Source organism: Centropristis striata, chromosome 18, assembly GCF_030273125.1.
Source record: "Centropristis striata isolate RG_2023a ecotype Rhode Island chromosome 18, C.striata_1.0, whole genome shotgun sequence".
NCBI lineage: Eukaryota > Metazoa > Chordata > Actinopteri > Perciformes > Serranidae > Centropristis > Centropristis striata.
In genome coordinates this window covers 9565322-9592587 of record NC_081534.1, presented here as the reverse complement: position 1 = coordinate 9592587, position 27266 = coordinate 9565322, and the positions used below count along the sequence as shown (strand labels likewise).

At 36.6% G+C, this 27266-nt stretch overlaps 1 protein-coding gene across 3 annotated transcripts in view; it reads left to right on the top strand.

Annotated features, from left to right (window-relative positions):
* Nucleotides 1-22147, top strand: part of enah (ENAH actin regulator) — a 127711-nt gene extending 105564 nt beyond the window's left edge. For 2 of the 3 annotated variants that reach the window (XM_059356720.1, XM_059356718.1), the window contains 7 exons: nt 2563-2705; nt 4686-4734; nt 7647-7698; nt 8705-8771; nt 13595-13679; nt 15525-15582; nt 17216-22147. In XM_059356720.1, coding sequence (XP_059212703.1) covers nt 2563-2705; nt 4686-4734; nt 7647-7698; nt 8705-8771; nt 13595-13679; nt 15525-15582; nt 17216-17253 — 492 coding nt within the window. In that variant the 3' untranslated portion in view covers nt 17254-22147. Of the gene's footprint in view, nt 1-2562; nt 2706-4685; nt 4735-7646; nt 7699-8704; nt 8772-11283; nt 11332-13594; nt 13680-15524; nt 15583-17215 lie in introns of all 3 variants that reach the window. The other variant, XM_059356719.1, reaches the window with a different exon arrangement.
* Nucleotides 22148-27266: the final 5119 nt, after the last annotated feature.

Here is a 27266-nt window from a genome sequence, read left to right as displayed (position 1 = left end):
GGTTCACTCTCCATGTCCCTGATACACACAGACAGGTTTCAGTTCGTGAAGTCTGAACCCCGTCTGTCTCTCTGAACCCATTATTTATCTAACAATTGTTTACTAAACATTTCTTCCAGGAAGTTCCGCCTTCTTGACCCGCCGATTCGTCAGTTTTAATCAATACAGGGACACGTCATGTCACCGGTCAACAATCTCTCTTGCCCAGTCTGTGCCATGACCTGCTAACAAACTTGTTGAGACAAACATTCTGCCTTGTTATGTTGTACAGAGATATAATAGGAGCCAAAGGTTTTTCAATGTCTACCTGTATTCTAAAGTCTAAAAAATATGAAACATACAATATATTCTTTGTGATTATAGATACTTAATCAGTTTAAACAAATGGAATATATGTAATTCAAGTAATCACAGTTTCTAAACCAACATTAACACACAAACATAATCATTGTATCAAAATAATATTGTCTGATTAATATATAAATGCATAGAGAAAGAGAGATAGTACAACCAAGGTTTAGTGGATTACGCATGCATAGTGACCTTCACCACACAGAGACAGACAACAGGGACAAAAAACAGAGACACAAAAAAGAAGCAGAATAATCAAATCATTTTAACAAGATAGAATAATCAAATTATTTTAACAACACACACACTGAAACAGTAAAACTGACACAATCATCATCTGACACATCTATCACAGACTCATAGGAGGTGTTGAGAAATGCATTGAGGAAACCTTTAAAATTAAATTATCTGACTCCAACACAAAATCTTCACCTATTTCTCTGCGCCGATCATTTGATGGGGAATGATGAGCAGGAGACATCCAAGTTCTCAGTTTAACTTGTGCAGAAATGTGCAGTTACAGAGTCTCTGGGTTCAATATACACGTCCCTGACATCACACTAGGCTGGTGTGAGAGAAATGCCTTGAGGAAACCTTTAAAATTGAATTATCTGACACCAATCTTCCCTGCCCGGCACACTGTGTCCTGACCTGCTATCAAAACTTGTTAAGACAAACCTTCTGCCTTGTTATGACTTACAGATATAATTTGGAGACACAGATTGTAGAATCTTAATCAGTTTAAGCAAATGGAATATATGTATTGAAAGTAATCACAGTTTCTAAACCAATATTAACACACAAACATATTCATTGTATCAAATTCATATTGCATGATTAATATATAAATGCATAGAGAGAGGGCACACACACAGTGAACTACATGCATTTGATAGTGACCTGCTTCACACACAGAGACAGACAACAGAGACAGACAAAGAGACAGAAGAACAAATTATTTTAACACTGGTCAGTTAATGGAGGTTGAACCAAGCTACTTTACCTTGAACCAAGTTTTATATCCTAACAAAGTTTACTAAGAATGTAGGTAGATCTCTTCAAGAAGGTGCCTCCTTGCGATCCGCTGATTTGTCAGTTTATTCAATATTGTGGACACGTCATGTCACCAAGCAGAGAAGACAGTTATCTTTCTGCTCAGCACATCATGTCTGTGACCTGACCTGTTAACAAAACTTTCAAAACACAAACTCCTGCCTTGATATGACTTGCAGAGATATTATTGGAGACACAGATTTTGCAACAAAACAATAAAACATAAAATATATATTTTTGTGATTATAGAATCTTACTCTAAGTAGGACAGACAAAGTTTAAGCAGATGGAAAAAAATATTAGTTTTGGATGTACTTAGAGAAATCACAGTTTTAAAACAATAATAGCACATGATCATTGTATCAAAGCATCTTGCATGCACAGAGAGGGCACACACACACATATAGTGAATTACGCATGCATAGAAAGTGACGTTCGTCACCCAGAGACAGACAACAGAGACAGAATAAGAGACAGAATAACAGATTATTTATAACAACACACACAACCACACACTGAAACAGTAAAACTCACACAGTCATTATCTGACACATCTATCACGGACTCATAGGAGGCTTACATGTTGTGCAAAACACTGCACAAAATACAGTAATCAAATTTGACAAAAAAACATATTTTATACTAATGGATTTTCTTTTTTTATCCAGACATTCTTTATTGTTTTTTTCTTCTTTTTTTTTACAAACAGTCAGGATCTCAGTTCTTACAAACAAACAAGTCCAAAAACAAGCTTAAGATCCAGTTCTTATGGACATATCAGCCCAGATGTAGCCACCCACCCACCCACCCTGAACTATACACATTCAATCCATTCATACTCACGACATACATGTGCAAGACACAGGTTACAAACAAGGAAACAGAAAGCGAAGAGACATAATGCTAAGAAAAAGATACAGATACATAGCCATTAAAAATAAATAAATAAAAATAAATAAATAAAAACATACATACACATATACATATGAATATTTGAAAATAAAGTAATAAGGAATAAATAAGTAAAAAATAAATGAGTAAATTAAATTAAAAATAAAATAAATAAATAATAAAAAATAAAAAAATAAGACCTCCCTGTGATTATAAAGAACTCATTATGTCTGTGTCTCACAAGAGATGTTGCCTGTTTCCCCTCAGAGTGATGATGCAGGGGCAGCTCTGGCAGCAGCCCTGTTGGGGGCCGGAGGGGCCGCGGGGGCCAAATCTGAAGCCAGAGGCAACGGGCCGCTGCCTGGAGGAGGAGGGCTGATGGAAGAGATGAGCGCCTTATTGGCCAGAAGGTAGAGTCACATCTGATCTTAAAGCTAGGGGAGGCAGAAAGATTCCCATCATTACGCAAAAATTACACAATTATTTTTGAGTATGTTATAATTCAAGTTGTGTGAGCTCTGTTGTATATCTCTGGAGATATACCAGACGAGCTTGCACAGGCACATGCACGCGCTTCATACAGTTACCTGTCGGAGGACATTTTAATCATCCTGATGCCAATTTTATAGCAGCACTTCTATCAGACAAGAATCTCTTTGAAAAATTGTGGACCTGTGGCTAATTCAAGGCTAAACTATTAGATAAGATAGACCCGATCGTCAACCACCTTTACACAGAACAGTACATATGAGGAGTATATCGTATCGTTCACGATTATACAGGTATATTTTTTTATGGGTAAAAAAATGCATATCTTTTTATTGGCAACATTCCTACTTTTTGACGTAGTGACATAAGAGTTCCTATTATTGACCTAGACTGTGGCGCCCCGCCAGAGTCTCATGTGCTGCGCTAACTTCACATTTCAAGCTACTGAAAGTATACTTACATTATTCATAATATAAAGTTATTTTGTGTTGTGTTTCTCAGCTGTCTGTCACCCGACCAGCACCTCTCCATCCACCACCGATACATGCGCGCGCATTCACACACTTAAACATGCGCACTGAATTTTAAATTTGAAGCAGTGTTCCCTGAATTTAGCAACAAAGTCTCTAAGTTGGGAACGCTGCTTCCCCGGCTTTTACAAATGGCGTGTGTTGTTGTCGTTAGAGTACTACGTCACATCCCGCTTAGTGATCTATTCTGCAGGGACTAAAAAACGGGGACTAAAAAAGTCCAGACAAAAGTCTGCCCTCGACTGCTCGTATTTTATGCACTGCAAAAAAGCCAACTTGTATTTTTTTTGCCTAAAACAGTGATTTAAGTTGGTAAAACTTGGAAATATAAATTATTCACATTTAGGGTATTTATGTAAGTTAGCACAACAAAGGGAGCCAGTTGTCTGCTCAAAACAAGTTGGTGAGTTGTTGCTACTTATATCTTTAAGTTGGGGTTCACAACAAGAGACAATAGTTCTGCTAACTCTTATTTCTTTGTTGTGAAATGCGGGGAAATCGTTGAAATTCGGTCATTAGCGAAAGTTAGCGGCTAACTGATGCTAGCGGCTAACCGATGCTAGCGGCTAACTGATGCTAGCAGCCCTGCTTGTTACAGCTACAAGAGTAGCCATTAGCGTATCAATGCTAACTCAAAATTGACGTCGCAACATTAGCTGACATTTTATAGCGGCGTTACAATCATGCCAATTCAGCACATTGCAGAAGTAAGGATTAAAAGTTATTACAATGTAAAATTATAAATTCAAAAATCTGAATTCAGAGTTGAGCAAACTCAAAAACAAAACTTAAAATATTTAGTTTAACTGTCCAACTTGAAATTTTATCGAAGTTTGTTGCCTTGAAATTTTGAGTTCACCCAACTTTTCTTTTTTTGCAGTGTGGGCATTTCAGCGAGTGAGACCCGCCTCATTCCGGGTATTGTCCAGTAGTGGAAACAGCCCTTCTGTCACCCGTCAGTCAGTCAAACCCCGCCCCACCTCTCTGTCCTCTCAGACATGCGCGCACATTCACACATGCACTGAATATACCGAGCTGCCCTCCCACTGCGCTTCAAAACAAGAACCTACCTGTCTGTATCAGAATTAAAACACGCTGAAAGGTTATTCTGCCCGATAAGAAACGTCCTAGCCTAGCTTTTATAATATCCTTTATTAAATTTAGCCATTAGATTCATTTGGTCTTTTGTCTTTCAAGTCATTCTTACTTCTACATTCCTTGGGTGTTTTCTGAAGGTAAAAATATAAGACAATACTCTCTGCAGTCAAGTGAATAAAGTGTGGTAACTAAGCATTGTCCATGTCAAATAAAAATGTATTATTATTCAACATTGAAGCTGTCCTCACTGTTTCTGGGCTTGTTGTTTTACAGGAGAAGAATTGCAGAGAAGGGCTCGTCTCCTGAACCTGACCAGAGATCAGTAAGCATCATCACACTCATGACATACCTAAATTTTTCTTTGATTTGGCTCCAGAATATCATCACTTAGAACTCACTGCAGAGTCGCACAATAGCTCCTCTGTGTGATAACATACATGGTCTCCTGAGTGTGTCTCGGCTGGACATTCACTACATTCCTATCCACAAACACTCTGCTGTATCTGTGCGACAGTCTGCATGCCTAGTAGCCTGGGTATACCCAGACTGCCTTGTGCGCTCGAATTTCATTTCGAACCTCCAGGCAGTCTGGAAACCGGAGATGTTTCTTAGCCCTATTTTAGGGATCCAATCACAGAGCGGGGAGGGGCGGCAAGACGATGACGCGTACTACTCAGCAGACGGAAGCTTGTAGTTTTGTAGTTTTCTTACGGATCCAACATGGCTGCATCAGACGCAAAACTCTCTTTAGCTGTAGATGGTGTTTTAAATAGTTTAGAGCGAAAGTTAATTTTAAAAGAAGAACAACGTTTGACTTTACACTCCTGTTTCACCACGAAAAAGGATGTTTTAGCCTTGCTTCCGACAGGATTTGGGAAAAGTCTAATCTACTAATCTACCAACTAGCGCCGCTAGCTGGGCTATTAGCGGCGCTACTAGCCCCGCTACTAGCGCCAGTGATCTCGCTACGAGCCGCCGAGAGACCCGCAGCAGCTTGTTTATTGCCCATAAAATCAGTGGATGTGTGTGGCTGAATGACATGAGGGGGAATAAAGCGTGAAAATAAATAATCTTGCAGAAAGCGAGAACTGGAGAAGCGAAGCAGCAGCAACACTCTCTCACAGACACACACACAACAAACATCCATTTCTGTTGCTCTACATACGTCATCTGGTATAACTGATACGATTGGCTAAGAGCTACCTACAGACGCTTTTGATAGACATTCTAAGCGCCCAATAAACGGCTCCGGAAGATAAACCACACCACAGGTAAACCACACCTCCTCTACGGAGAAATGAACAGCTGGTTTCCAGACTAATCTCATTTGTGATTAGTCTGGTGTTAGCCAGGCTACATGCCTAAAGACGATGTCACATATCACATTCTGGACTGTAAACTCTACTTATGCATATAGTAGCATGTCAAATAATGACCTGAACTACAGAGAAAGCCATCCTTTATTAGCATTAATTTGTTATGCATGACAGTATCTTATCATATTTTCAAAAGCAGTTAATACATTTTCCGTAATGTACATTTCTACACTGCAAAGAAGGTGTGTCTAAAAACAAGACAAAAACACTAAATCTGAGGGAAATGATCTTGCTGCATGGACAGATCATTTCACTTGACAAGATTTCTTAAATTGAGATTATTAAATCTAGAAATAGGCATGTTGTATCTTAAAATAAGAAATTAACTCTTAAAACACCTTTTTTGCAGTGTACTAAGACTCATTCAGTCAGGACAGCAGGTCGTATACTCACATTCTTCGTTTTGTTTTCTTCTTTTTTAAAGAGCATTAGGCTAACGTCAATGAAACTAGACACTTCCTGCACACGTTGTAATTCCTCCAGCAGTTTAAGGGGAATAATCCTCTCTTTCCTGCTTCATTTTTAACATAAAACATCAGCAAAAAGTGTATTGACTGAATTGACTCTTTGAGTAAAAAACAATGAACCTGCAAAGTTTGCACAAGATTTAATTTTTTTCAATTTCTGATTTATAATTATTTTTTCTTCTGAGTCGATGTTTTGGTTCTAGGTTGTGTCAGATCACCACGCACTATATAGGTGTACAATAACCTACATGTGACATCAGTAGCAAGGTTGTAAATTACACCCCAATGAACAGAAAAGTATAGATACATGAGTGGTGTTATTTTGGACTTTATTTACCCTTTTATTATTTCACAGCATTTGATACATTTGGTTTTGGAGCATTGTGCCTTCTAGGGCTGGGCGATATGGACCAAAAGTCATATCCTAATATATTTAAGCCGAATATCGAAATACGATATATCCCAATATTTTTATTGCAAAGTGAGAGCAAATGTTAAGTCAAAGTCAAAGAAAAATATGACACGTCACAAGTAGTTTTATTAAAAACATTTATTTAAATGAACATAGATACTGTATAACAACAGAAGTACCTTCTTTTTTTCTTCTTTCTTTTTTTAAATCAAAGCTCCATGAAGTGCACATTTAAATAAAAACAAAATCTTAAATAAAAATAGCCTATGAAATTAAATAGGCCATTCTTTTTCTGAAATAAATATATTTATATGAGAAAAGAATAACGGACATTACAAAATAACTAAATATGACAAACCCTAGTAAGGGCAGCAGTTATATACAGTCATGGAAAAAATTATTAGACCCTTCTTTTCTTCAATATCTTTTTAATGGCTGGTACAACTAAAGGTACGTTTTGTGGACAAATATAATGATAAGAACAAAAATAGCTGATAAGAGTTTAATTGAAGAGCTGATATCTAGACATTTTCCATGGTTTTATTGATAACCAAAATAATTATCAAGAAAACCATGGAAAATGTCTAGATATCGGCTCTTAAATTAAACTCTTTCAGCTGTTTTTGTTGTTATCATTATATTTGTCCAAACAAATGTATCTTTAGTTGTACCAGCCATTAAAATGAACAAGAAACTAAAGAAAACAAGGGTGGTCTAATAATTTTTTTCCATGACGGTATATAAAGAAAGAGAATAGAAATCTATATATTTTTTATATTGATATATCGCCCAGCCCTAGTGCCTTCATCTGAATTCAGTCTTTAAGTTTAAATTCAAACTGCAGGTTCCTGGTTAAACACAGACAAAAGAGGCTTTTACTCCTGACTTAATGATATACATTATCCATCCAGTTTGTTGAGGGGCTCCCTCTGAGTTGGACTCATGTTTGACCTTTGACCCTTGTGTCTCTGTCCAACAGGAGGAGGGCGAGATAAACACGACCCCTAAAGTGTCAGCCTGTAGCACACCAGGTGAGTGTGAGAGGAGACTGAAGACACTTAATACACTGCAAAAAAGGTGTGTCTAAAAACAGGATAATACCACTAAATCTGAGGGAAATGATCTTGCTGCATGGACAGATAATTTCACTTGACAAGATTTCTTAAATTAAGATTATTAAATCTAGAAATAAGCATGTTGAACGCTTAAAATAAGAAATTGACTCTTAAAAGAATATAATTTAAACCTGCAAGCAGCGATGAACTGGCCCGAGCAGAGTGCACTGACAATTATTTGTTTCTTACCAAAATAAAAAAACTTTAGATTTAGAAGTGTTAGATAATTTATCTTGTTTTTAATGAATCTTTATTCAAGAAATCTTGTCAAGTGAAATTATCTGTCCATGCAGCAAGATCATTTCCCTCAGATTTAGTGTTTTTATCTGGTTTTTAGACACACCTTTTTTGCAGTGTATGCATCTTCCCAATGGAGACGAGGATCCAAGTCAGCATCAATCTAGTTACATTTCATCACAGTAAATCTGCTGTCTTCTAGATATTACAAGTCAACTTGTTTTTTTATGATGACACATGACATTCATGTTATATGATAGGAAGAGTTTGATTTTTACATTTCTGCTGTGTTTGGCTTTTCTCCAGACATGCCCAGAAAGCCATGACTTGTACTTATATGAGAAAATAAAAACTAACATTACAAAAGAACTAAATATGACAATAGTAAGGCAGCATCATTTATGTATAAAGGAAGAAAAAAAATTAAGAACTATTATATATATATATATATATATATATATATATATATATATATATATATATATATATATATATATATATATATATATATATATATATATATATATATATATATGATATGGTCTAGTTATATTTCATCACAGCAAAACTGCTGTCTTCTAGATATTACAAGTCAACTTGTTTTTTATGATGGCACATAACATTCATGTTATATGATAGGAGGAGTTTGATTTTCACATTTCTGCTGTGTTTGTGTTTTCTCCAGACATGCCCAGAAAGCCATGGGAAAGAACAAACACCATGAATGGTAGCAAATCTCCAGTTATCGGAAGGTACAGTATCTACAGTCCGCTTTCTATTTGTGTCACTAAAAGTACATTTTATACAGTGGTGGAATGTAACTAAGTACATTTATTCAAGTACAGTTTTGAGATAATTTTTTAATATGAAACAATCTAAGTGGAACCAATCTGCATTACGAGTACTCTTATTTATCTTATATGATACTTTAAGTCCATTTTGATGCTGATACTTTTGGATTTTTACTTATAGTGGAGTCACAAATACACTGCGGGCCAAACTTGGCCCGCAGTGTAATTTTATTTGGCCCGCGAGGCAATACCAAATTATTATATTATTATTGTACTATAAAAGCTATTTATTTAGTTATATATTGTATGTTTATTAGCATTGCTGGTTCCATATTGAATGTTAAAGCAAAACATGTGTGGTATATATTAAAAGGTTTATTTGTTCAATTTTGGCCCGCGATTTGATTCAAGTTTTACATTTTGGCCCATTGTGTATTTGAGTTTGACACCCCTGACTTAAGGGATCTAAATTCTTTGTCCACCACTGCTTTTATATCTTAAAATGCTTTAGAAGTTTATTTTTTTCAATTCATGTGTTCATATTGCCTATCTGAATGGCTAGCAGCACTGCAACTAAACATCCACCATAGGGGCACATTAAAGCATTAGCATTGGCTAGCTTTAGCATGATGCACTGCTGGGGCTGTCAGCACTGGCTAACATCACTAAAGCTTATGTCGTCTCCATGTGCACTTGGGATGTACGTCAGACAGCCACAAAGCAGAGGTGTCTGTGTGAGAATGAAGAGGAACGGGACAGTGTTCCATTTACACTGCAAAAAAGATCATTTCACTTGACAAGATTTCTTGAATTAAGATTATTAAATCTAGAAATAAGCATGTTGAATGCTTAAAATGAGAAATTATCTCTTAAAACAAGATAAATTATGTAACACATCTAAATCTAAAGTTTTTTTTTTTTTATCTTGGTAAGAAACAAATAATTTGCATAATTCTGCTCGGGCCAGTTCATCACTGCTTCCAGCTTTAATTTATCTTGTTTTAAGAGTTAATTTCTTATTTTAAGTCTACAACATGCTTAATTTTCGATTTAACAATCTTAATTTAATAAATCTTGTCAAGTAAAATTATCTGTCCATGCAGCAAGGTCATTTCCCTCGGATTAGTGTTTTATCTTGTTTTTAGACACACCTTTTTTGCAGTGTAGATGAACTGTTATCAATGCTGCTGATCTGATTGGATGTTGGATGAACGCACCACCAGTTGAACAGTGTTTTCTCTAGTTTCTCTGCTAACTTAGTGTGATATTCAGCTATTAATGTCACTACTGTGAGCTCGAGGACTGAAAAAACATCCATTCCCACATGTTAAAAAATCTCTGGATGTTGCTCAGTAAAAGTAGGATGAATACTTGGACTTCCAACTGTAGTTGTTAGATAAGACATCAGTCTAGACCAAGGTTATTATAGTTAATGAAAACTAACGAAATAACGAAAACTACAATTAAAAAAACACTTTCGTTAACTGAAATAAAAATAAAAATGACAGTTTTTAAATAAAAAAAGACAACTAACTGAAACTGTATTTTGTGGTTACAAAGCTAACTAAAACTACCTGAAATTAAAGTGAAAATGTCCTTCGTTTTCTTCTTTGTCAACTTTTTTCATACGTAAACCTTTTTGGTTGATATGAAATTTATTTCATCTATCCAGGTTTTATGACTTGATAAACTTAAGAATCTCACACCCAACAAATACCCCATTACAAAAAAACTAAACTAACACTAAAACTAATAAAAACTAAACTAAAATTTTCCAAAAAATTTAAACTAATTAAAACTAGCTCTAAAAAACAATTAAAACTAACTGAATTTGAAAACAAAAATTGACAACAAAATTAAAACTAATAAAAACTAAACTAAAACTAAGCATTTTCCAAAAAAATTAAAACTAATAAAAACTAGCAAACTCATTCTAAAAACTCATTAAAACTAAGTGAATTTGAAAACAAAAATTGACAACAAAATTCAAACTAAAACTAATAAAAACTAAAATTTTCCCCAAAATTAAAACTAATTAAAACTAGCTCCAAAAAACAATTAAAACTGCCTGAATTTGAAAACAAAAATTGACAACAAAATTAAAACTAAACTAAAACTAAGCATTTTCCAAAAAATTAAAACTAATTAAAACTTGCAAACTCACCCTTAAAAACTCATTAAAACTAACTGAATTTGAAAACAAAAATTGACAACAAAATTAAAACTAAAACCAATAAAAACTAAGCATTTTCCCAAAAAAATTTAAACAAATTAAAACTAGCAAACTCACTCTAAAAACTCATATAAATTATTCTAACCTTGGTCTAGATAAGACCCTTCTAAATGAAGTCCAAAGGAAGTTTGAAAGTAAGTGAAATGTAACCTTTAAGCTAAAACTGAGTGGCCATCTCATCAGGCTGGACACACAGATGGAAACCACTTTGTAAAGTCAGTGTCTCTGCTGCTCACACAGACGAGAGTCTCCGTGGAGAAATGCCATGGCAGCAGATTCCTCCAACAGGTAGAGAGAAAAGGCAGAGCCTGCAGAGTTTTACAAATCCTTTTCTTTAAAACAGTCTCCTTTTTTCACCGAGTTTTGCTGTGATGGACGTGCTTTTGTTTGAGGGAGGTGATTCGCTGATGCTTGGATGAAACCTTTGGAATGGATCCTGTGTTGTCTTTGTGTTCATTTTCCAAATCCCCCAACCTGCAGGAGCTAGCTCTGTCTGTTTGTTTGATATCTGGTGTGGTGTTTTTTTTAAACCCGTCATGGTTTTTGCATGCTGCTCTGCCTGCTGCCCTTTTATCTTTTTCTCTCTAAAACAGGGGAATCCAAAAAAAACAAACAAAAAAAAAAAGAAATAGAGATGCAAGAGTTGTTCTACATTAAGATCACTGAAAATGATAAAGGCATTTGTATTGTTTTGATTGTTTTTGTTGTTGTTTTGTGAGGGAGAAATGGTTTAGACATAATGTTTCATTTCCTAAAGAAAAGAAAAAAAAACAGGGGAATCCAAATGTATGCGTCACATACTGTACACCCACCCTATCACACACACAAACACAGAAAAATGTGTGCCCGCCCAGTGCAGAAGAGACTTGGCACAGTATTATCATTGTAGAGCCAGAGCAGATCCAGCAGGCGCTCACAGATAAGGCCCTGCTGTGTGCCTGCGTGTGTGTGTGTGTGCGCACGTGTGCGCGCGCATACATGCACAAGACAGAAGACCAGATGGGCGTTTTTGATTCCAGCTTATTAAAAATTTAATATGTGACCCACAGAGAGCTGAGCACACAAAACTGTTTGAGCACATGTTTTCAGATTTGACACTTGTTTTAACTCCTAATGATACGGACTCAAATCATCCACTCAGCATGAAGTTACAGGCAAAAGCAGCATTCATGGACATGTGGCAAACTGCTGTTAAATTGCTAAAGAAAAATACTATTTCACAGCTTTAATGTTGGAAACATTTGACAAGAAGTGTCTTGCATTAAGTGTAAAGAGTGCTGCTGTGACTGAGTCTGTGTGTTTAGTTTTTTGTCTCTTTACACTGGAAACTACAGGATCACAAGCTGTGATCGCAGCTGTGGTTGCCAGAACTTTACCGTAATAAATATGGTGCAACTTTTTTTAATATTATGGTAAAATGATATTGGCACTGTTGATTTCACATTTAAGATTGACATTTTATTCCATTTTTTATCGTATAAATAAAGTTTTTCCATCAAAAGAAACGCTGTTCTGCCATATAATTGACAAGAAAAGATTTTACTATTAAATATTACAGTATATTTTTGTTAGAGATATGCTGTTTAGTACATTTAACAGTTAGAAAAAGTATTTTTTTTACAAAAGATAAATGCAAAAATTACAGCCATGCTTGTATATATATTACAGTATATTTTTGTCACAAACGTAATATATACGTTTACGGTGTTTTATTGTTACAGAAACGGAATGAACCCATTTATCATTTTACGTCTTTTACTGTCATGGTTTAGCAGTTTTTCACCGTAAAATCTACATTTTTTACAGTGAACCCATAGCTGCCCAGCTCATTTCCTTTGCTTTCACTTCTCCTTCCTGCCTTGCTTCCTCTCTTGAAATTGATTGGCTGCATCAACGAGCACACTCCTGAATTGCTGGCATCCTCCTTGCTTATCAATTTTCTTCAGATGTTAGAAGAATAAAAGAAGCTGAGCTGCTCACAGGTTGCACTTAGCAAGTTTCCATGAAAGATGCAAACTGATCTGTCTCTTTGGAACATTTGGAATAAATGGCAGACTCTTGCTGCACTAACTATAGGATGCTTTGTTTATATGTGGGACAGGATGTGTGGAATCATCAAAATAACTGGAGACATCTGACCTGATTTTTTTCCTTATTAAATTTCATAAATGACTGAGACCTCTGTATGTACGTTTTCTTTTGTGTGTGCATGCATGTGTGGGTGAGTGCACTTGTGTGTGCATGCTATGACCAGGATTCGGTCAGCATCTTTTATGTGTGCACATGATATGAAACTATTAAAGAATATCTGAACAAATAAGTCAGTTGAAGGGGTTTTACTGTCAGGTGACACAGACTAACTCTGGGTTTGATGCTAATAATCAGGTTCTTTCGGTTCATGGCACAAAAGTGATCTCACTAAATCCAGGATGTGTTTGTCTGTGATAGACATGATAATAATGTAGCAGCAACCAGTGTTGCATCACCTTTGCTGTCTCCTTTTCTTTCCCTTCCGCTCAGTGTCTCTACGTCTCTTTGTCTCTCATCACAGACCGAAGTCCACTCCGACACCTACTGCATCCTTAAGTGCCAACGGTGTGCCAACAGAAGCTGTTGACTATGACAGATTGAAACAGGTTGGTGAACAAACTTTAGCATTCATTCAGCCACTTTTACTTTGATGTTATGTCACTGCACCTGATAGGTGGAATATCATATTTTCAATTGTGCCAGTCACCCAACCAGATCGACCCAACACACCCCCCAGTGTGGAGGCCCCCATGTAGGGACACCGGAGCTAAAAACTAGAAGACTAAAAGACAACAGGACAGGATAAAAACTAAAAGACTAAAGGACAACAGGACAGGATAAACGCTAAAAGACAACAGGACAGGATGAAAACTAAAAGACTAAAAGACAACAGGACAGTATAAAAACTAAAAGACAACAGGACAGGATAAAAATTAAAAGACTAAAAGACAACAGGACAGTATAAAAACTAAAAGACAACAGGACAGTATAAAAACTAAAAGACAACAGGACAGGATAAAAACTAAAAGACAACAGGACAGGATAAAAACTAAAAGACTAAAAAGACAACAGGACAGTATAAAAATTAAAAGACAACAGGACAGTATAGAAACTAAAAGACAACAGGACAGTATAAAAACAAAAAGACAACAGGACAGGATAAAACTAAAAGACAAAAGACAGCAGGACAGGATAAAAACTAAAAGGCTAAAAGACAACAGGACAGGATAAAAACTAAAAGACTAAAAGACAACAGGACAGGATAAAATCTAAAAGACTAAAAGACAACAGGACAGGATAAAAATTAAAAGACTAAAAGACAACAGGACAGTATAAAAACTAAAAGACAACAGGACAGTATACAAATTAAAAGACAACAGGACAGTATAGAAACTAAAAGACAACAGGACAGTATAAAAACAAAAAGACAACAGGACAGGATAAAGACTAAAAGACAACAGGACAGGATAAAACTAAAAGACTAAAAGACAGCAGGACAGGATAAAAACTAAAAGGCTAAAAGACAACAGGACAGGATAAAAACTAGAAGACTAAAAGACAACAGGACAGGATAAAATCTAAAAGACTAAAAGACAACAGGACAGGATAAAAATTAAAAGACTAAAAGACAACAGGACAGTATAAAAACTAAAAGATAACAGGACAGTATAAAACTAAAATAAATAAATAGTAATCAGTTAAAAGCTAGACCAAACAAGTGAGTCTTCAGCCTCCTTTTAAAAACATCAACAGTCTCTGTGTTCCTGATGTCCTCTGGCAGGCTGTTCCATAGTTGTGGGCCATAATGGCTGAATGCTGCCTCCCCGTAGGTTTTAGTTTTAACCCTGGCCCAAGACCATTAAGACATTTAAAAATGAATAAAAGAACCTTAAAATCGTACGTAGTACTACTTACTACTTTGGGTTTACTAATGGTCATATATGGTATATTATGCAGTCAAATTGTTCATCCCAGACATAGTTTGACACAAAGACATTTCCATTGGTCTCTGCCCACTAACTGCAGCAGTATGGGTGTGTGCAGTGACGGCAGCTCCTCCCTCTGAGCCCACTCAATGAGCCTGTTAGATAAAGTCCACAGCCTATCTGACACAGCAGTGGCACTGGGAGACAAACCCACCAACTCTACTCACTGTCATATCACTCCGTCATCCAGTGTGACTCGGTGGAAAAAGAGTTAATTAACCCTCTCTGTCAGCCTGTTTACGTCCTGCAGTCATTAAGTGAGTCTTAATCTCACAGAGAGTCCCTCCACAGGGATTAGCTGCTTGGCAAAGAAGTGCCTCCACCTACAACTACATCCAAACACCACAGGAAGCTCTTGTCCTGTTGTTGTCATGTAACTGTCCAAGGGGAGATGAAGGTGGAGAGACTGTTGTGCCATGTATAATGTTTGTATGGAAATGTGACTTTGTTGTGTTGTTTTTGTAGGACATTCTGGATGAGATGAGGAAGGAGCTGTCCAAGCTAAAAGAAGAGCTCATTGATGGTAAAGCAGTGCTGTCTTTCACACTTATAACTCATAAACATCTGACAACATTAAAGTCAAAGTCAAATTTATTTATTTATATAGCACGTTTCATACGGCAGGCGTAAACTCAATGCTTAAAGTAAAAATCATACATGACAAAAATATATAATATACATACACTAAACATTGCATTGACATTATATATAAAACAGATGCAATAAACCATAAAAAAATGTGACATACATAAAAACTAGGGCCGGGACTTAAACGTGTTAATTAAGATTAATTAATTACACAAAAATTAATGTGTTAAAAAAATTGCCGCATTTTAATCACACTTATTTTTGCACCGCGGAACGTTTCTCACTGGATGAGTTTCAGGCGGACCGATTATACTGGAGCACCAACTAGCGTTCATGAGTTCAGACAACAACAAACCACAGTGAACATGAAGGAAGAAGCTGATGAGACGCTTTGGTTGGCCCCGTCAATGATGGGACATTTAGTTACTAAAAACCAACGGATGGAAGCGTCGATAAGAGCATGGTTGTGTGCAAGCTATGACCCTAAAACCAAAGTATTCTAGTTTATAGAAGGTCTACCTAGGCTTCAAATCAACTTCCAGCCCTGACAATGCAGGTCTGCAGCCAGATTGTCTTTTTTGTTTGGTTTTTATCATGATATTTTCTTGCATTTTTTCTTCTTATCCAGTTGATCTGGAAAGATGTACATTTTTTATTTTTTAATTTAACACATCAATACACATAAACATTTTCACAATGTATACATAAAATAAAGACCCAAGAAATAAACGCGGGGAGCGAAAAATACGTGCTTCCAGTATGCTCGCTTTTATTTTGAAAGGCTTCACATCAACTTCCGGACTTCACAGTGCAGGTCTGCAGCCAGACTCTCTTGTAAAATGCAGGACCAACCTAGCCTGGGTATACCCATACTGCCTTGCGCGCTCGATTTCATTTCAAACTGCCAAGGGTCTGGCAACCAGAAAGGTTTCTTAGCCCTGTTTTAGGGATCCAATCACAGAACTGGGAGGGACGGCAAGATGATGACGCGTACTACCTGGCAGACGGAAGCTTGTAGTTTTCTTATGGATCCAACATGGCTGCAGCAGACGCAAAACTCTCTTTAGCTGTAGATGGTGTTTTAAATAGTTTAGAGCGAAAGTTGAAAGGTGAAAGGTCTCTCGCCGGCTCCGCTGCCCCCCGGCTCGTAGCGAGATCCCCGGCGTTACAGTAGCGGGGCTAATAGCGGTAGCGTTACCGCTATTAGCCTCCGCGAGAAGTGGAGAAGCAAAGCAGCAAGCAACACTCTCACAGACACACACACAACAAAAATCAATTTCTGTAGCTCTACTACGTCATCTGGTATAACTGATATGATTGGCTAAGAGCTACCTATAGCCGCTTTGATAGACATTCTAAGCACCCAATAAACGGCTCTGGAGGATCGTAAATCACACCTCCTCTACGGAGAAATTAAGAAATGGCTGGTTCCCAGACTAGATCTCATTTAAGATTAGTCTGGTGTTAGCCAGGCTAGGACCAACCTACAACTCCCTTCAAAAGTAAAATTCAGTTCTGGTAAGATGTAACTCACATGCATGCGTCTGTCTTTGTCTTTGTGTCCACAGCAATCAGGGAGGAGCTGGGAAAGTCCAGCACGGCGTAGAGGATCCAGACTTCCTCTTCACAACACCTACATCCACACGACCCGACAGACAACCACAGTCCGTTTAAGACATGACGATACAACAGCAGAAAATCAACTCAACAAAACGGTGACGGTGACAATAATCATATTAATACTGACAGAGGACAACAATGGACATGGTGCTGGTGGGAGGCTTTTAACTCTGATAGCTGTGACTCACAGAATCCCGTGTGTCCGCTGCCTCCTGACCCCGCCCACCCCTGGATCACATCCTGGAGGACAGAGTGTGAAAGAGAAGCAGATGTCTTTATTCAAAGATGATTTCACTCTCTCTGTCCTATAATAACGAGAGAAAAAACAAGACATAAAAAGAAAACAGAACTGATACTGTATTAACCATTGGCGCATAGGTGAACAGTAAGAATCAGAACTCTTGTGATCTACTATCAAAAGACACGTTTTATTAAGAGAGTTTGGAGACAGGAAGAAGGTGGGGATGGAAAATAAAACCTTTTTTCCCATAATGCCATAGGGGTAGCATGCGTGCGTGCGTGCGTGTGTGGGTGTGTGTGAGTGTGTATGGGGGACTTACAGTCTCTGGTGAAGTCCACCACTGCAGGACACTGTAAAGCTTGTCTTCCTCAAATACTATTTTAACCTGAATATGTACAAAAGAGAGAAAAGTTATTTAGAAAAAAAAGCATCTATCAGCCCTGTCTGTTTGAGTGTAGATCTATGGCCATATCAAGTAGCTCAATAACCCAGTCTTTTAACAGGACGCTCTCTCGTCTGTCTCTTTGTCTGTGGACTCATAATCACTCGTCGTTTCCCTCATTTCTTCGTTCATACTGTTGAGTGGCAGGTGGACGAGACACGGAGGGTTGCTGCCTTTCAAACGGCAGCCATTGTAGCTCTCTACCAAACTTTCTCTGTCGACGCAAAGTGCTGATTTGCTAATACCCATCATGCTAGTTGACCATGGCCAGACGTGTAGATAGAACTGTACGTTTTGATTTGAACACTCTCTTTCCTTCTCTCTCGGTCTCTGTCATGGTTATGTCATATATAGCTACTCTATTTGGTGCATGTATGGTGGTTTTCTTTTTATGGTGAGGGTCACAAGTCTGCCACGAAGTTGCATTACCTGTCGCAAGTTTATTACAAGCAATAAGTGTAGCATCTATTTTAAGGCCCACCTGCCCCAGTCCTAACACCACCCAACATTTGTCTTTGTCCGTCTGTCTTTTTTGACGACGTTACTGTGCGACACCACGCCACCTCTTGTCAACTTTATCGTGGATTTTCAGTGAAACTGAAGGCTGATATGAGAGAATATCACAGCAACACTGTAGGACATGATTTCATGGAATAACACCGTTTCTACAACACAATACTCTCCTTTTTTATTTTTCATTTATTTTCTATAAAATCCAAGGATACTGTGTCTTTAGCCACATTGGAGCTGAACTGATTTTTTTATCCTTTATTATTATTATTATTATTATTATTATTATTATTATTATTATTTTACTGCATTTATAAAGTAAAACTTTTGAAAGATGCACAGGACAACCTAAATATGTACAAGATGGTGTCCATATGAGGACGTGAATGTGCCATTTACTATTTCTAGTGCTTACGGATGACGTGTTTGTTTCATCTTTTTTCTTTTGCCTTTTTCTCCTGCCAATGTCAAATCCTTAAAATGAGAGACTGTATTTTCCCTGAGATCTTACACACTTTATTGTAAAAACACTTTTGTTTCAGTTCAGTGCTGAGTTGGTTTCGCTCAAAGTACAATCAACCTGAGAGGGATCTGTTGGGAGCTGAGAGAATGTTCCTCTGAGATCACATGTCAGTGGACAGTTCTGTACTCTGGTGGTTGTAATGAGGTCCTATCATTAGAACAGCCAGCCACAGCTTGGGCTTTGACTGGATATTTTTGTGTTTTAGCATCTACAATGTGAATTTGGTGGAATCTTGATTGTTACATGCATGAGATTAAGAACCCACAAAGTAATCTAGTGTGCATGCTACCACAACAGTTCAGTTCACCCTTCATGTCACAGCTCTGGCTCCCTCACAACACTGACAGTATTTCTGACTTAAAGGGGCACTCCAGACCTTTATTATTGTTCTTCTATAAAGTTGAAAGACTTGCAATAGGTATATTTTGAAAATACCTCAAACCAATGAAGACTGAAATGTCCTGACTTTTAGTCCTAATATTTCCATAGTTCAGCATGTTTTTTACTCAGAAGTTCCCTGCCTGATTAATATAGACATCTTTAAACTCCACACATTCTGTTTGTAAGACTAGACTTCTGCTGAAAATGTGTAGTCTCCATGATTAGGCTGACAAAACCCTGGTGACATCACTATGACATCATGAGCGTTACGTTGTCAGACTAGGCAAAACCTGAGACATTATAGCACGCCACAGGAGTGAGTTCTTAAACCAGGAAGTGAATTAGCATTTCAGCGCCATGGGGGCTAACCTCTCAAACTCAATGAGGATTTTGAATGGGTTTCTGTATCGTGGCCTGAAATAAGGTCTGTGGTTAACACAAGCTGAAGAGATGTCGGCGTTTTGTTTTACGACATAAAATACATTAGTAAATAATACCTTTTTATGTGACCTTAAATGGCGGTTGCTAACAAGTGGCTGACGGGGACATTAAACGTCATCTCGCTGGACACGGCAGGAACTCTCACTAGTCCACCTTACAACCTCCAGTCGTGATTTTCTGTGCTCTTGCAAACTCTTGTAGATTGTAAATTATATTATTAAACAATTTATGAGGCTATGGTTTAGCTAGCTTTTCAAAACTGCTGGTTAGCTTGTCGGGTAACGTCTTAAATCATGTGACCATGGTGTAGTTCCCTATAGCATAACGTTAGCTTTTTAATTCTGACAGTTGCATTAGCTCTTAAAACATCATAAAGGTGGTGTTCATTTGCGAAGATAATCCTGCTGAACAAAAACCTGTAAGCATCAGAAATGTGTGTTTTGCCACAGAGCAGTGATCCAAAATCCAAAGCAAATATCCCATAGGTGATTTCTCAACAGACCCCATGGTGATGCTAACTTCCGGATTGGCCTACAAAAATACAAGTCATTTAATTTCCGCCCTATACACCTGTAATGACAGGCTAGAACAGATGTAGGCAACCTGAGGCTCTGGTCGGTCCATTGGAATTTGTATTCTTCAATTGTAAAAATGTGCAGCTAATATGTGGCATGGCATTATAAAGCCAACTAAAATCTGCATCATAGCTTACGACTTCATAGCTTAAGTCTACGGCCTGGTGCCTTAACCTCTAAATTGTGTTAACTTCGAGTCTAGTTTTGAGTTTTTCTAGCTAGATGAGCTTTCGATTCCAAATTTTCTGAGATATTTCTTCGGTGTCCAGCCTCTTATTTGCACTTTGGGCTTCGCTGCATTCTTCACATGCATAAATGTTCATTATGGTCTATTAGTCATGTTGTTAGGCTCATTTAGACTTAGTTAGGCTGTTTTATCTTTAATGTTAGGCTCAAAATAAGTTTGCGGCTCCATTACGATATTTTTTCTCTTTTTTTGGCCAACAATGGCTCTTTTGTTAGTCAAGGTTGCACACCCCTGGGTTAGGACATACCGGTCTGATTTTGCTGAGTGCCCCTTTAAAGTGTGTTGAGGAGAGGCAGCTGAGTAGATCTAGTGGTGTGTTGTTACTCAGGATCCCAGCAACAGGTTTGTGAATCAGTGGCTGTTTGTGGCTGTTGGATCTCTAACAGGACTATGTTTAAGGGCTTGGATGTTTCAATAGTATCCCTCATTTGCTTTGGATGAGGTCAAATTTGTAAAATATACTGTGATGAGGAAAATCAATGGGTTAATTATGGTCAGGTCTATTTCTTGCTCTGACAAAGTCATTTCATCCACTTTTTGAAACAGAAAATGGAAACAGCCACTGAGTGTTTACACAGCATCGATTGCACTTTAAGACAAAAACCCGCAGAGCAATCCAACATACTCTGACAGCAGAGCCTCTGTCGCCAACAGCGTGGCTTTCTCACCAAAGGATTCAACTCGGCAGTCTCCTGCTAAACATAATCACTCTCAACAAAGTCGCCTTTCTTATTTTTGTATCATTTTATCTAGAGATCGAACAAAAAGAAAGATGTCTGTCTTTATATCCAGTCATTTGGACGTGATGGCAGGTGATCAAGAAAAGTTTCTCTCTTTGTGAAGCTATGTGGTTTGTGCCTTGTTCCGAAGTTGCATTTAATATGTCAAAGATATAAAGATGACTAGTAATAATATCTAGGGACTGTCATAATGATCACATGCAGTTGTTATTTAGTTTCATCATGCTCATGTATATTTAAAGGGAGAATTTAATGACCCTGGTACTGTTCCCCACCAAGAAAACATCGTTGCACCAAGTTCTTTGTTGTTGTTTTTTTACATAAATGTGATTTCTTTCCATATAGTTGTGAGGTTGCGTTTCTAAAAGCTCAGAAGTACAATCAAGCCTTTGAGACACAAGGCCTGTAAGGGTTCAAAGATGATCTCTGAAGTCCAGACGAGTCTGACTGCAGTGTTTATATGTCACAGAGACTGTGTGTGTTAACTTTCTTTACATGCCTAGAAATCAGTTTTGTCCTCTGCAGTGAGGTCTGCTCCATGTTGATGTCAGATTGCTGATGGAAACATTTATCTTTGCCCGTAAACTCAGTTCTCTGCCGAGGGAGCTGAAAGATTGTGAATTTGGATGGATTAATTTGGCTGAAGCAAGTTTCATCAATGGGTTTCCAGATTATTTTATCATCTGCATTGTACCATACTGTTCTCTTGTTAATTAGTCTTTTCTTACATGCTAACATATTGTTTTGTTTGAGCAAATGAAATAAAACATTGCAATACAACACTAGAAGTTGTTTCTTTGAAATGATCAACCTTTAACACTGTTACTTGGAACCTGGTCTCACAGGATTCCATGAAATAGCCACGGATTTGCTTAACCCAAAATCAGTGGAATAGCCACGGAATCACTCAAATTTCCGTGAAACTGACACGGATTTCGCTACAATGCAAGTTACTGACAGTCATATCCCTTGGCTATTGGTTTGTTCCAAGTCACGTGACTTTCAAGGGCTCGGCGGTCAGAACAAAAAACATGGCGGACAGTTCTCTCATTTTTAGTAAAAAAATCAATATTTTGACTTAGTTTCTGCATAAAAATTAATTTGGATCACATTTATAGCGAGAAATATATGTTTTATTTTCTAAATATTCACTCAGTGAATGTACATAATCACTTTGTATGTTGGAATAGCCACGGGATATGACTGTCATTAACTTGCATTGTAGCGAAATCCGTGTCAGTTTCACAGAAATTTGAGTGATTCTGTGGCTATTCCACGGATTTTGAGTTAAGCGAATCCGTGGCTATTTCACGGACTCCTGTGAGACCATGTTGGTTACTTGTGTTAGCCTCATTCTGGAGTTTCTGAAATAAAATATGATATATCAAACATCTTCACAACATTTTACCTAATGATGTTTCTCTACAATGATTTATTTTTCCCCCATCATCCACTGTAAAAAATTTCCATAGATTTTACGGTGAAAAACTGCTAAACCATGACGGTAAAAGACCGTAAAATGATAAATGAGTTAATTCAGTTTCAGTAACAATGTAACACCGTAAATGTATATAGCAAAAATATACCGTAATATATATACATCCAAGCCATCATTTTTGCATTTATTTATTGTAAAAAAAACTTTTTCTCACTGTTAAATGTACTTAACACCATATCTCTAACAAATACGGTAATATTTAATGGTAAAATCTTTAATTTATGTGGCATTTATAAAGTATTTTCTTGTTAATTATATGGCAGAACATCGTTTCTTTTGATGGAAAAACTTTATTTTTTCAGTAAAATATGGAATAAAATGGCAATCTTAAACGTGAAATCAACAGTGCTAATATCATTTTACCTTAATATTACAAAAAGTTGTATTACCGTATTTATTACGGTAAAGTTCTGGCAACCACAGCTGCCTCTTTTTTTACTGTAAAAACAACAGTTGTTTTTTTACAGTGTAGGTGGGTGAACTGACTCAGTAATCTCAGTTGCGCAGCAATATCTATGTACAGTTTGCTAACATAAGTTTCTGTTCACAGCACATCATGCAATGCATAGCCCTGAGTGCACACGGTAAAATACCGGCAGCTGTGGTTGCCAGAACTTCACCGAAAGAAATACAGTGAGCGTATATAAATGTAAATATCAGCAAAAAAAACTGTAATTTATACTGAATAATCCCATTATTTTCAGGATAATTGTGTCATCATGGTATTTCTCCATTCATTTTACATGAAAATTGTTTATTTTTACAGCACAACTGTGTGTTTTCTAAAGTTTATGACAGTAGAATTTAAAGTTTTATACTATTCTTTGATTTACAGTAATTAAAAGTATCTACTACGGTGATGTACAATGTTCAATTTTACGACCTATTTCTGATGCAATTTGACAGTGTTTTACTGTAATTTCTACAAACATTTTTTACAGTGTACTTTCATTTTTCATTTCTCAGAGAAAGATTGTACTAATTCATCTTTCAAACAGTACAATGTCTCACTGTGAGTGATTATTGAGTCCTGTAACATGTCTGACAGCGACTATGCACGCTCAGCAGAGGAGAACAGGAAGAGGAAGATGAGAGCATGAAACTCTTTCTTTCAGCCTGATTGATGATGCATGTTGTTTCTCTGCTGCCCTTCCTCCTTCTCTCAGTGAGCAAACTGCTGCTAGTGGCGCGCTAAAGGAAGACATAACAGGGGGCAAGACCAAGATTTCAAACTACAATACTGCAGCTTTCACTGTGCTCATGCTGTGCTTTTATACTGATACAGAGCCAGATGCATCACACCTGTTCATTATTTTTATTTTTTTATTGTGAAAATTTTTTACAGTTTTACACAGTTTTTACTTTCCCCTCCACTCTTGTACAACTATTTTTGGAGAAACCCTTGGTTTTGTGTGCTAAAGTTGCTTATAGTTCAAACTCAGCTGTCCATCAAATGCAGCCCCGCCTTCTGTTTTTATCTGCTTACAAAAGGTGGGTTACTGACTGGGGGCTGTGATGTATGACATGACATGGAATGGAAGTTAGACAAAAGGGAGAGCTGTGAAAAAACGAGAAGGGAAAAGTAAAAAAGCACTATATACGGCTTGTTTCTGAGGGATTTTTTAAAAACATACACTGGATGCCCATGAATGAATAGTCTTTTATGTCATCTACTTATTGTTTTAGACCTTTAATAGTGTGTTTTTTTTAATTAGTATAGGGTTTATATTACTATACTGTTTAATTTCATATAAATAATGGGAATAAAGCTTTTGACGTAGATTTATGTAGATGCCATTTTGCAAAAAATAAATATTTACTTTAATTTGTACCCTTTGTTTCTCACAAAATTGTTTTTTCCTCCCCTCACCTTGTGCTGTATTCTTTCTTTTCATCTCTGTCTTCCTGTCCTGTTCACCTCTGTCATATTGTTTATGTTTTTTTTATACGTTTTGGATGGGATGATGGCTAATTTCGTTGTACTAGTACTTGTTACCCTGTGTAATTACAATAAAGGTGATTCTAATTCTTTTGAAAAACGAAAAGCAAATCCTCTGAACAGATTATATTTCACTATAAATCATTAGTTATGACTTTCACAATAATTCTTGACGACGCTTCCAAAATCCACAGCTACCAAAAATATTCTAGTGCTACCAATGTGTGGATAAAACCTATGTTTAAGCTGAGAAGGACTTCCTGCACTTTATTGGCTGTATAAATGTTCATGTGCAGCTTACACCAACGCTTCCTGTGGGCGTGGCCTAGGAGTCTGGCAGTGCATCTGTAGTTCATTTAAGGTTTTGTTTGACTTGCAGCCTGAGAGGGGCTGTGCTGTGGCGACAGCTGCACTGAGACAGGAAAACACCCTGAGCGGCAGAAAGAAAGACAAGGAAGCTAAAAGAAAAAACTGATGCTGTAACTTGATTGGAGAATTTGAATTTTCAAAATCAGTTTTCTTCCTCTTATTGTGTTTAAGGGCTTTGTATTTGAGCGGCAGGTATCACAACCGCCAGGTCTACTGTGTGTAAATGAGACACAACTGTTACTGACTGTCCTCTCCTCAAACTTTAAACTTGAGTGACTTGATGAAGGCAGTTTGATGCAGTCACTCAGCTGATGGTGCACTTTCCACAGAGATATCACAGTTTGATACAAAATGACCACTTTAATGGGTCCATGACAAGTAGTTGTTAACATCCCAGAAATATAAGGGCAGATATGTGTGACATTGTAGAACTATGTAACAAAATTATCCAAAAATGTATTTTTAATATTAAATGAACTATCATTATTCTGCATCTCATCTAGATACAGTGCATTAGAGCTGCAACAATTATTCGATTAATCGAACAATAATCGATTATTAAATTAATCGTCAACTATTTTGATAATGGAATAATTGGTTTGAGCAGTTTTTTAAAGACAATAAGTCCAAATTCTCTGATTTCTGCTTCTTCAATGTGAATATTTCTGGTTTCTTTGTTCCTTTATGACAATAAACTGAATATCTCTTTGGTTTGTGGACAAAACAAGGGTTAGGGTTAGATTTGAGGACGTCATCTTGTGGTTTTGGAAACACTGATTGATATTTCATTGACCAAACAACTAATCGATTAATCGTTTAAATAATCGACAGATTAATCGATAATGAAAATAATCATTAGTTGCAGCCCTACAGTCCAACACACGTGCAGTCTGCCAATACTGACCCTCCCTAGTGATTTAAAGCATCTGTCCCTAGTGTTCCAGCATTAGCACAGTATCACTATGATGACAGCTCCCCCCACAGAAACATAGACTACATACATTTCCATCCTCTCTGTATCCATTTTCATTACCCTCTGAAAAGGAACATTTTTGCCTTACAAAAAAAACCCAGAATGGAAGTAAACAGACTAAACCAGTCAAATTCAGTTAATGTAATTCTTGTTCTCACCAATGTTATAGCAGACTATGAAATATAGTGAGAATTGTGATACAGGAACACAATGTCTAATATTGAAATTATAATGTAGTATTTTAATTATACAAAAGTGGATTTATATAAGAGTACTTTCTTATATTTTATCACGTTCATTTTATGTTATGTTTATGAAGTTATGAAGCAAAATGTATGTCTATATATTCTGCCCTACAAAGTGTAACTGCAGTAACTACGTAAAGGGTGAAACTGAGAAAAACTGCTTTTAAGTTTTTTAACGTGTTTTAACTGACCAGCAAAATGGATTATAGGTAGATAAGTGATACGACACTTATTTCTACATGTATTGATGAAGTATTCTTTTTCAAAAAAATCAGAATGATTTATTTGACCTTTGACCCCAAAAATGTAGTTACTGCACTCTGGTTTTGCTGTAAAAGGTTCTAATAGTAATGCAAAAACAGAGTGCAGTAACTATAATGTTGTTGTCTTCTTTCAGCTTTTATATTTTGTTTTCAGTGAATAAACATTTTTAAATTGATTGTCTTTAACTGTATTTAAAAGTGTTCAACAACTCTATTCAAATATTTGCAGATTTTATACTGAATATTATACAGAAATTTTATATTTTAGTCTAAATATCATTTTATCTCACTTTTTTTACTTCATCACTATCTACATAATAATTTCCCTTTCAAATAAACTTATAATTTCTATTATTTTTATGTTTAAATTAGTATATATATCCAAAGCAGATCATGGTAAGTGTAATTACTGCTTGGTTTTAAGTTGGATTTTGTGTTTTTTTTTTTTATGTTATTCTAAAACTTTGTTACAAGATAAAACAGACATCACGGAGTTTATTTTTTAGTTATAACTCAATTTCGACCAAAAATGTAGTTACCGCAGTTAGGCTTTGTAGGGCATCTGAGTTAAGTTTATGAAGTAGTGTTATATTTTAGTCTTAATATAATTTT